Genomic DNA, 12,346 nt, shown 5'->3' with positions numbered 1-12,346 from the left:
AATCTCACTTTCCACAATATGGGACCTTTAAGGAAGCTACTTTTAAATTCTAGTTGCTCAACTAAAAGTACATTGACGTGACACCACACTCAATCATTCTAATCGTCGCAAATACTTCCACCTCCTGCGGACCACAAAGGACATTGTCGCAGTAAAAGCTGGTAGTTTCTTCTATGCTAGGAGGACAATAGCGGTCAGCTCGAATTCAACTCTCTATGTAATTGTAAAAAGATTTTATAGTGGAAAAGATATCTCAAACCGTGCGGGGTATAATCTCTGTATGTTCCAAGTAGGGCTGTCACAATATCAGATTGTCACTATACAATTATCGTGGCCAAAAAAATCATGATATTATCGTGATATCTCTAGAAAATTTGAAGAAAAAAATAATAATAATGCTATCGGTCAAATAATTTTTTGACTTTGTTTGCTATTTGTGGCTTTTTGGGCAAATTAATTGCACTAATTTGTGTGTGTGGTGTTGGATGAGGGAGACAAAGCAAGAGCAAAAAGAAATGATTGAGGAGATGCTGGATTATTATCATGTGTATGTATTAACGTGATATCAATATTAAATTTTTTTAAATATCACGTAATCATCAATACCGGTATATCACGACACCTGAACTTGGAGCCTCCAAGTACTCATATTCTTGTCAAAATCTGGCTCCGATATGCTGGTTGTGTCTTTCACACTGCTCAGCGTTACCCAGCTATATGAGGTGCAGTGGGATATATCACACCCATTTCCAGCATGGTGTTTTCAAACTAAATGTGCATAGCAATTTGAGCACTGCAGCAGCACCTGTAAACCATCAGTCACCATTATTTGGTCAAAGGCTGAGCATAGTGTGCTCTCTCATGAGACTGCTCCTGGAGCATCTCCCATAGTGGGAAAAGGCAAGGTACTAATGTGCCTGTACCCAGCAGTCTGGTCCTCTGTTGCAGACTGGGCTATGGCTCCCCAGTGCTGGCCACAGCAAAACACTGTAAACTGTTACGAGCCATAACTACTACCCAGTTGAATAAATATAAAGAAAATAGGCTTTAATTGTAATTGCTTATTGCTTATTATTGCAGCCGCTACCCCACTGCTTCAATTAAGCGTTTAAACAGAAGTGCTGGCAGTCCAATATTTGGGAGCTGTTGTCTTTATTATGAGATTACGCATGCAGAAATAATTTTATTACTCATAATTTCCCCTGGAATGTCATTTCTGTTTTGCAACCAATGAATGAAACAATGATGCAAAATTAATGTTTGGTGGTTTTACAGGAACCAAACCTGGCTCCCATTCCTGCATCCTTAGAAACGAGGATGCATTAGAGAAGCACTTTATGAAGATTGAAACGGCACCCCTGGCCGCTTCGGTCAAATCGTGCTCGCCGCAGCAACAGAACCCCGGCGATGACGCCGAGCTTCACATCATAAACATCCCGGAGAATGCCAGCACTCGGTAAACCTTAAGATTCACAAGACATTGCATCTTATGTATTGTTTTTTTTTTATTGTTTATTGGCAATTTTTTTTTTATTCTTCACGTTTGCAGCAATGTATCGCTTCGCGTCGACGCTAAGGAGACCAAAGTGTTCCTGAGAGGCCCTCAGGGCACCACGTGGACCTTCCTCAACCCAATGCACACCCAGTTTGGTGTAAGCGCTCACATACACACACACTCCAGCAGTTATAGCACAGAGAGTTACCACATTTATTGTCTGCGAGATAGGATTTATTAAGATGACAAAGACTCCAATCTGTCGATAGAGTGACTCACTTAATAACGGGGTTAAATGATTTCTTACACACAGCAAACTCTCCAACGCCTGTGAAAATATGGCTGTTATTGAGTGACTACTTGTACAAGACAGTCTCTAAGTCATTACTGATTCATTTGAACTCTCTTTCTACAGTCGAACAACGACATCCTGCTGCCCACCATCACACACAGAATCCCGCCATTATTTACACTGAGCAGCGACAATGCGGGGGATGTGCAAAGGAAGGCCTTAGAACATTTCAGAGTCACTACTTTCACCAGCTACACTGAACTCAGACCAGAGGACTATATGGTTATGCTGGTTCTCAGGAAAAAAGACAACCCTGCAGGTAAGACGATAAAAGGTAAAAAAAAAAGTTGTTTTCATCTTTGAGGCTTTTTCTACAAAGAGAGTAGATGGAGTACTGTGCAAAAGCCCACGCATAATACATGTTACACAATGCCAGCATGAGATGGAATATTTGCTGTAATATTCATCATCATCATCATCATTATTACATTAAATGTATTATTTTACATTCACAATGTGCTACGCTGCAACTTGAATGACCCTTTTGAATTTTCTGTTCTCAGTATGAGTCTTTGCCTTGTAGCTAAATGATAAAAACGTGGAAGATTTTTGTCTTGAGGAGGGTATAGACCTCAAAAAGAGTGGCATAACAGCATAGTGTGCACAGGAAAGGACTGTTTAAAGAGGACCTATTTTGCTCAATTTCCAGGTTCATATTTGTATTTTAGGTTTCTACTAGAACATGTTCACATGCTTTTAATGTTCAGAAACCACGTTATTTGTCTAGTACCGGCTGTGCTGCAGCACCTCTTTTCAACCTCTGTCTGAAAGGCTCTGTTTAAGCTCCTGTCCCGCCCTCCAAAAAAGCCCAGTTTGCTCTGATTGGTCAGCAGTGCCCTCTCTGTTGTGCTTGGTCAACTGAACCAAACTCCTTGGACTCCGCTCCAGCTCCACTCTAACTAGCTTTGTTTGAGGGAGTGCCAAACTGAAAATGTGTTACTTAGTGACATCACCACGTTACGGAACAAAAGGCGGGACTTCAAGCAAAGCGTTTCAGGTAGTTCAGGAGCAGTGTTTCTGTGGGGGAGAGTAACTCCTTTTGGCGTGGACTCTGGGCTTTGAAACTTTGCGGACCTTTAACATGCAGAAAAACAACTATATAACACATTACAGGAAATGAGAAAAAGCACAAAAGCATAATAGGTCCTCCTTAAGTTAAAATGGATGTATATGGTTTCTCTATTTCTCTCTCAGTGATAGACACAGCACCAGCACCAGTCATTCCCATCACAACTAACGCCCCTCATCAGATGCCTCTGGTGATGGCGCTGTACGCCTCCCCAGACTACCGTTCTCCCCTGGACCCCAACACCAAGGTGCAGAGTGACAAGAGAATTTATGCAGAGGTAAGAAATCATTCATCCTCCCCTAGCTGTTATTCATAGGCGCAGTTTGAACTTTAAGGTTCGGGGGGGGGTTCACCAAAAAAATCTAGAGGGAATGTGTACAACACAGAGAGGTTCTAGCGTATTGGGATGCTGTGTGTCATTTGCATCACACCGTGACCTAACTGAGTGTGACGTGAGTGAGCATCGGCGACAAAATCAGTATGATTGCATTGTTTTCTACTGGGATGTTTCTAACTGGCCCGCGAGCGACGCTGCACTGCAACGCCCCGTCATTCCTGTCGCTCACTTCGAAAGCGCCGGAACGGTTGATGCGTGAAGTTAAAATGAGGAGTTACCTATATGATATGTCCTAATTTCACTACAAAAAAACAAAATAAGGTGGCAGCTGGCTGGATGAAGATCGCCTGAAAGTTTCCTACTACTTGCTGTTGGCTATATTGTGTCATCTCCAATGAATATCACATTATAAAATGTGTGTGTCCTGTTTAAAAAGTACAAACGTAGGAAAAATAGCAAGTATTACCCATCTTTTAAAGGTCCCATATCGTGCTCATTTTCAGGATCATACTTTTAATTATATGCAGCTGTTTCATTCTAGAATCTAGAGTTACAAGTTATTAATATACTTTTTGGGGATGTATTGTCTTAAAGGTCCCATATTATGCTCATTTTCAGGTTCAAACTTGTATTTTGTGTTTCTACTAGAACATGTTTACATGCTGTAATGTTAAAAAAAAACTTTATTTTCCTCATACTGTCGGCCTGAATATGCCTGTATTTACCCTCTGTCTTAAACGCTCTGTTTTAGCACATTTCGATGGAATTGCGACGAAATTGCAACAGAATTGCGTTGCTAGGCAACAGCTTGGGTCCATGTGTACTTCCTGTCAGCTGATGACATTCACATACACTGCAACCAGGAATAAATTGGGACACATTTAGAATGTTTACGTTTAAATCTGTGTAAAGGGTCTAAATATTGTATATTTGTGACATCACGAAAGGACAGAAATCCTGACAGCTAGTTTCAAATGCAGAGTTTCTGAATACAGGCTGTGTGTTCAGGGGTCCAGTGAGCCCCCTGAACCAACGCTAACTGCACCTGTGGCTGTATTTCAGGTCTCTTCACTCAACTCCTGCTCAAAAATAGCTCAATATATGATGGATAATGCAGAATAAATAGACTTGTTTAGCAGCTAATATATGATATTTTAAAGTCACTTTAATGTGCTTATGCATAATACTGTATTTCTTTCTGAAACACAGCTATTAATAATTAATTAACTACAGCTTTAAGAGGTTTTATGCTCATTGCACTTGTAATATGTTGCCATGGTGGCCTTTCTTGGGCTTTTCTCTTCTGTTAAAGGTTATTTTCTCTGTTTCCTGTAGATTTCAGGGCACACTTTAGGGGATATCGAGTTGACCATCAAGGTGATCAGATGCTTTGTGCGCTCCACGGGCTCGTGCCCCATAGTGAAAGAGCTGCCTTTCATGCCAGAGGCCTGCTCCGCAAACTCTTGTCCCGGCAGCGCCCGACTCAGCTTCTCCTTAGATCAGCTCCCAGAGATGACGTCCACCACGTGGGACATGGAATGCTCCGTCAAGCTTTGCTACAGTGAGGTAGGTAGTTTATGTAAGGAAATATAACCTGTGTTACAACTTTTCCTTTGGTTGTCTAGAATATGTTGTGTTGAAGTGTCAGTGTGGATCTGTTGTGGTGTGAGCGTTTTGATGGGCCTCGAGATCAAAATACTGATGTTTTTGACACACTTTTGACATCATGGGTTTTGTTGATATTGTTTTTTTTCTCTAGAAATGTGGAGATGGAGGAAGAGTGAAGAGGAATCTGGAGGTTACCCAGCCGTGTCTGCAACCACCAAGTGAGTTCAGTTTTAACTCCAAAACATGGAACTTTTTTTGAGTCCAGTTCAGATGCTACTTAAGCCCTCATTGGACCAAATTGGACCAAATCCCAATTTGTTATTAGGCGACTGAGCTCAGCTCTATTGATTTAGCTGATTTTCTTTTTTTTCCTTTCTTCTTTCCCTTCGCTAACTTAACCTTCGCTAACTTACTCAATTTTTTTTCTCTGTCTGGAAAGACAGAGAAAAAAAATTGGGTGAAAACGAATTGTAGGTCATAGATTGTTTTATTTTTTTGTATTTCTGGAGCCATTTTTGTTTTTTAAATGTACAAATATTATATTTTATAAATGTTACATAATGCATCCAGTAAATAGGCAGTTCAGTGGAACAAGAAAGTTCACAACATCTATAAGAAACATCTGCAACACCATTAAAGAGGACCTGTTATGCTTATTTTCAGGTTCATACTTGTATTTGGTGTTTTTACTAGAACATGTTTACATGCTTTAATGTTTAATGTTCAATAAACGCTTTATTTTTCTCATACCGGCTGTGCAGCAGCACCTCTTTTCAACCTCTGTCTGAAATGCTCTGTTTGAGCTCCTGCCCCGCCCTCCAAAAAAGCCCACTCGGCCCTCTCTGTTATGATTGGTTGACCGAACCAAACTCTTCAAACTCCGCTCCAGCTCCGGTCTAACTAGCTTTGTTTGAGGGCATGCCAAACTAGCCATTAGGCAGGTATTATGCAAATGTGTTACTTTGTGACATCACCATGTTACGGAAGAAAGAGCGGGACTTCGAGCAAGGCGTTTCAGGCAGTTTGGCAGCAGTGTTTCTGTGGGGGGGGGGAGTAACTCTCTTTAGCGTGGACTTTGGGCTTTGTAACTTTGCAGACCTTTTACACACAAAAAAACTATATAACACAGTAAAGGAAAGGGGAAAAGCACAAAAGCATAATAGGTCCCCTTTAAGTGATCTTTTTTAGTTTGTTTCAACAACACAATCAACAAATAAACAAAAAAAATCCTTTCACGTTATTGAAAACGCATCAAACACAACATATCTCCAAAATGATCCTGAATATGTGTCATTTTCTTGATAAAACCTTCCTGCGAAGATGAATGTTTCATATTTAATTCTCCAGCAATAAACTCTCTGAACTCTCGGAAGAAAAACTAAAACTTTTGAATTACCTTTTTTTTTTTTGCCCTCAGGACTTAATTGCTAGTCTGGTGCTCGCCCAGTGAATTGCTGCTCGCTGCTATAATTCTCGTTCCAATTGTTGCTTCCCGCGCACAACAAGTGCTGCGCAGGCCGTTGTCATAGCAGTGAACTCAGGATATTATGCAGTGAAGCCAGTAAGAGGTTGCGTGGCTGGGCCTCGTCCTTTTAGGAAGGCCTGCAGGCTGACCTTGTGGCCACAATCAGAAGTAATGGCCCTCGGGGGACGGGGGTGAACTCCTTTGTGTTTCCAAGGGGGTCTGACTGTGTTGCTGTCCAAACACAGCCACCGGGACCCGGCGCTATTGTCAGACCATTCAACACAGTTTGACTCAAACAGGGAAAAGATGTCTTCCCTCAAAGGAAGAACAGTCTCCAGGCAGATGACTCATTTCTAGGAAAAATTCAAATGATTCAATTTCAGAAAGGAAGTAGATGTTGATTAAATGAGGAATCACCTGAAGTTTGTCGGAAACTGATAATGGATTTGTTTATTCTTTAAGCTTCATTTATCCTCCATTTCCTTCTAGAGGAAAAAGATAAAAAGCTTGGTGTGTCAGTGCTGCAGCATCCATGCTTTCCTGTGTCCTGTTTCCTGTTGTCTTCTGTTTTGCTTTAACTTACACAATTAAAAACATTTGGTAATACTTAATTCTACAGGTCCACAAATTTCATGGTAATTAGGTGATAATCAGCAAGTAACCTTTTTGAAATTTCTTTTGGAATTACTGCCAAAATAGTCCAATATTTACCTCACAATTTATCGACAAATACTTTGTTTGGCTGTCTAGACTTGACTGTCTGGACTTTTATTATTATTATTATTTTATATATATATTATAAATATTATTTAATAATTATATTCCGCTATTTCCTAATAAGCAGTAATAAATAGCCGGGAATTTATTTAATGTAATTTAATTATAATCCAGGAAACGACTACAAAGTTAATTGATATGCTTTATTTCCATGTCTGCTGGTAAATAGATAATAGTTATCAAATAATAATTTCTTAAATAACTCCCTGAATCATTACATTAGCTATTAGGTTACATTTGTGTAGACAATAAGTCACACAATGGTGAGATTTGTGCCTGATCAGAAGTGTGTTCTATTAGTTTTCCACCTCCAATGAAGAGCAGCACACTGCCGCTTCTCAAGCCTAAGGGCCCTATTTTAATAATTAAATGCTATTTTAGCATATAATTATTAAATAATGTTTGTATTAAAGTGATTTTCGATAATTTTTTGAGGTAAATATTGGGGTAATTTGGCACTAATTCCAAAGAAATTTCAGATAGGTTATTGTCTAATTACACCTAATTACCATGAAATTTGTGGACCTGTAAAATGAGATGATACCAAATGTCTTTTCCTCTTGAGACTGGGACCTAAAGTACAGGAATGGTGCTAGTTGTAAAGGAGCATGTTGGTTTTGCAGACTGCATTCTGTCACGAGCCTTCGCTGGGCAGGACTACTGAGTGCTCCATTCAGCCATCATTCCTGTTTGCTAGTGTTCATACAGAGGGCTCCAGGGAGTCACAGCACAGGCCTGCTGTCTGCCTCCTCCTCCTCCTCCTCCTCTCCACCTGCACTAACTGGAGCGTCTGCTTCCTGCGCTTGTTTATTCAGCTTTGCTGTCAAAGCCTCACTTGTACAAACTAACACAGCAACTGATTACAGAAAAAAAAAAATGTCTCAAGAGAAAGCCTGCTCCGAGTTGCTGTGATGTTTCTGGCTCATTCGGGGGGTCAAGGAATGTTCCTCGCTGACAGATCAACAAACTGGGTTGTCTTTTTTTAAGATGCAGTTGGCCTGAATGCCCACAAGATGTCACTGTTTCAGCAATCTTGGTCATGTTTAATTCAGTTGTTAGTGTTTAATCAAAGCATGAATGCATTTAATGTAGCTTTCATCATTTTAATTAAAACAAAATTAAACCTTATGGAGTCACATGTACAATATCAGAATTTGTACTTTCCTCATGTCCATGCAGTTCATTTGAAATATTATGTTCTGATACTAGCATTAAGTTCATCCAACAGAAGCACAACCACACATTATTATTATACACATATTCATGATGCACAGAGTGGTGGCAAGTTTCTACAAAACAAACCCACTGTCTTCTGTCCCCTCATGTCCTCTCTTCAATGTACTTCAGGGAAGAGGAGCTGTATTGTATGAAGCCCAGTATACAGTAGTACCGTACTTAGCCTAGCACATTCCACCAGGAGGCACGAGGCAGCAGAGGCAGGTGAGAGAAACTCGTGCAAAGGTGATGATTAGTTTCTTCAAAATGTTCCAGATACTTGGGGGAGGATCTCTGCAGGTAGCAGAAGAAGGGGGAGAATGGAAAGCAAGTGTTTGTACACTGTTTTTACTTGATATGCGTCACATAGCATGCACACACTGGCGGCTTAGTAGCTTTGCAGAGCCACACTATATTCCTAAATTCAGAATTTGGTACAAAATTGAAGTCTGAAAACAATTTTTCAAACCCTCAAACTGCTTTCAATGTCAAAATTATCTAAAAAATTATCTTGTTGGAAGTCTTTCAAGGATTTAAGAATATTTTAAGTTTTTTTTCTGCTTGAAAATCTGAAGCAAAGATTAGAAAACCACTGAGTTTAAAGGGTAACTTTAGTATTTTTCAACCTTTTTTCCCATGTTTTTGTGTCTAAACTGACTAATAGCGACAACAATTTCTGAAACTGGTCCAGTATTGAGGGAGAGCGCTGTAGACGGCAGCTGCACGTATAAATCATTGTGGGTCGGTGTCCCATGCGCGCTCGCGTGTGTCTACGCTGTTCAGACAAAACTCCAACACAAACTACACGGAAGCACCAAAACCGCAAAATTCTATCTAGTGAAGCCCGTCTGTTAAACAGTGTTGGTCGCAGTTGGAGGATGCGGGGGAGACCGTAGCTTTGGTCTCCAGGGCCGGAGTCTCTGCTGTACTCTGCTCCTCTGCCTGCTTTCACTCACACACCGCGCTCGTTCTCATTCTTTCGCTCCACTCTCACGTGCATGCGCGCTCACTCCACACTGCAGCAGCGTTAGTCGCTCTGAGAATATCTAGTGAATGTACAGTGGACGTTTGTGCAGAAATAACTGCTGCAGCTCCTCCAGACCAACAGAGGTTTCCCGTGTCTTGTGAAGTGACGGGGCTCCGCAGAGAGAAACATTATCGTCTCCGACCAAAACTCCGGTGTCTCCCCTGTTCCCTCCGACCGCGATCGGGAGGCTGAGGCAGGAAAAGCCAACACTAGGATCAGCATTGATTCATGGAGAGACCTTCGTCTGGTCAGCTAACATTACTGCCAAGCAGCTGAAATATAGAGTGATATTGTGGTTTTAGCTGACGTGTGTCGCCTCACTGTTTTTAGCGATGCTCGTTCATGTCTATGTAGAGCGAGCACAAGCGCGAGCAACAGGACGCTGACTTTCGTCGACTTAACGGCTACAGGTGTTGCAGTTAACAAGCATTTCTGATTCTTACTAACAGTCCCTTTTAAGGTGACATCTGGGTGAAAAATGTCAATGAACTATTGTACAGCCGACTGAAATGACATGTATCTCAAGGTAATTCATTCACCGTGCCAGACCACAATGAGAGAAGCTGAATTGGGATGGCATTGCCAGGCTAGTCCTGGATGTCTGTCCTCACAGTGTCATGGACAAAAGTCCTGTTCTCTTTCACTTTCAGAACTGATTTGAGGGGAAATTATTCCTTATTGCTGCTGGCTCAGATTTGGATGTTTTCTATGAAGTTTGTCAGCAGTGAAGCACGTTGCGTGGGTCAAGCCGGCACACAGAACATCACCAAAGCCAAAACTTGATTGTCTGTTGAAATTTGTATCATTCAATTAGAACAGAGACAGCGGGCACAAATGTACTTTGATATCTCAGTTCAGCTGAGGTCTAACCCTGCACAACTGTCATATTCGCTGCATGGGCTTTGCTTGTATTGCCATGGTAACAAGGAGGGGGGAAAAGAGTAGTATTATAGGGCCGTACCGCGTTACTGTTAGTCCTTTTAGAATCTGTACCATAAATCTTCAAATTGACCTTTAAGGCAGCTGTTGGTTTCGACTCATGCCAGGATGAAAATCAACTGGTAGAGACTCTCTCCGTCACAGTAAACATACAGTCATCTCTTCTTCTTTTCTTTCTCAAAAAAATCATTGTTATTGCAAGGTTGTTATTGAAAGCAGGATTAAAAAAAAAACACTGTTATTGGTGGATGCCAGGAAACTCCCACATCTTGAATTCAAGATTTTTGTTGCCTAACATAATATTCACTAGACACACCGGCACAATTACTGTGTGGGTGTTCTGTTACACTGCATGAAGATTTGGTGCTGGCAACTGGTACTTCTTGTTTGCTGTGGTCCTCTGGAGAAATCAGCCAATCTGATAAGGTTACTGAAATCTGTTTTGCTGCTCCCCAAGTGAAACATATTATGTTATATATCTGGATTTGAAAATATACAGTAATATCTCACATCTGTTATATCCACAATTTGCGTCATCACATGATTATAATGTCTCTGTGAGAAAAAAAGACCACCTACTAGAACAAGATGTATTTTCATATGTGTTGGCTTTAGGGGTGTAACGATACGTATCACTTTCCATGGTTCCGATACGATTCAAGGACGATATTTAGCTCATCTAGATATACAAATACCTGGATACTGGACAGTGCACGTCAGGAAGTTTTTCTTCTAAGGGAATCAGGGATAAATTAATTATGGATATAAACAAGTAAATGCAACGATTAATGACCAAATACATACACCTTTTTATTTGAAAATAATAAAAAGTGCAACTTCAGGAGCCGGTGCTTCAGTTCTCAAGATACAAGGCAGTGCAATATTTAACACAAAATAAAATAAACCAACTTCTATTCAAGTTAAAGGTCCCATATCATGCTCATTTTCAGGTTCTGACTTACATGTTGTAATGTTCAAAAAAAACTTTATTTTCCTCATACTGTCTTCCTGAATAAACCTGTATTCACCCTCTGTCTGAAACGCTCCGTTTTAGTGCATTTCAACGGAATTGCGTTGCTCGTCAACAGTTTGGGTCCATGTTTACTTCCTGTCAGCTGATGTCATTTACATACACTGCAACAGGAAATAAACTGGGACACATTTAGAATATTTACGTTTAAAACCGTGTGATGGTCTAAATATTGTAGATTTGTGACTTCACAAATGGACAGAAATCCTAACGGCTTGTTTCAAACGCACAGTTTCTGAATGCGGGCTGTGTATTTCTCCGTATATTGAGCGTTTTGATAGTTTAACAGTATTTATAAAGCACTTAAACCTGTCTTATAATATAAAAGACGTGAAAATCTCACTTTTTACAATATGGGACCTTTAAATGGACAGTGGTTTAACCTGCTGCTTCTGTTCTGTCATACACAGGGAGAGTGAACGAACCGGAGTAACGTTTAACATCGTATAAAGTTTGTGGTGCCTTAGTACAAGGTGCAAATTCTTAGTATCGATACAACCGATTATTTACCCTGCAAATGGATTTTAGATGGATATACGGCCCCCCCCCATGAAGTACAACTTGCCGGGTACCAATCGATGTAGTTGGATTGTAGGAATATAAATCGATACATCGACGTAGTAGAGGAATCGTTACACCCCTAGTTGGCATGGATGGTAAACCATCAGCTCTGACTTGTGCTTGTTGTGATTGCTGTTGTTTAACTGAAGCTTTCATACATTGTGTTTTTTTTTCTCAATTATATGTTTCAGCCCCCCCATGCTTTGATTTTGGCCTACCTGGTGTTCTGGGCATCGCATTTGGAGGCTTCCTAATTGGAGTATTACTTATTGGAGCATTGTGGTTCATCAGAATTAAAACAGGTAAATGACATTCTGATTAAATAGAGATCTGAGTTTATTTGTCTGGATCTGAAATGGTCTTATTCTGCTTATTTCAGGGTACCCAACTGGACTGGACATTAGCTCGACTGCAGCAAATCTTCCTGGTAAGGAATTTTTTTTATTTATTTATTTTGTATTTGTTCTTTCC

At 40.5% G+C, this 12,346-nt stretch overlaps 1 protein-coding gene across 1 annotated transcript in view; it reads left to right on the top strand.

Moving 5' to 3' along the window:
• eng (endoglin) overlaps positions 1 to 12,346 on the top strand; it is a 61,303-nt gene that overhangs the window by 43,334 nt on the left and 5,623 nt on the right. Inside the window, exons 5-12 of the mRNA XM_074618523.1 lie at positions 1,276 to 1,456; positions 1,550 to 1,652; positions 1,911 to 2,106; positions 3,042 to 3,193; positions 4,589 to 4,819; positions 5,013 to 5,079; positions 12,067 to 12,177; positions 12,255 to 12,302. Of these exons, the coding sequence (XP_074474624.1) occupies positions 1,276 to 1,456; positions 1,550 to 1,652; positions 1,911 to 2,106; positions 3,042 to 3,193; positions 4,589 to 4,819; positions 5,013 to 5,079; positions 12,067 to 12,177; positions 12,255 to 12,302 (1,089 nt within the window). The remainder of the gene's footprint in view (positions 1 to 1,275; positions 1,457 to 1,549; positions 1,653 to 1,910; positions 2,107 to 3,041; positions 3,194 to 4,588; positions 4,820 to 5,012; positions 5,080 to 12,066; positions 12,178 to 12,254; positions 12,303 to 12,346) is intronic.

Source organism: Sebastes fasciatus, chromosome 19, assembly GCF_043250625.1.
Source record: "Sebastes fasciatus isolate fSebFas1 chromosome 19, fSebFas1.pri, whole genome shotgun sequence".
Classification (NCBI taxonomy): domain Eukaryota; kingdom Metazoa; phylum Chordata; class Actinopteri; order Perciformes; family Sebastidae; genus Sebastes; species Sebastes fasciatus.
The sequence above is the reverse complement of the archived record's forward strand: the minus strand, read 5'-3'. Positions and strand labels throughout refer to the sequence as shown.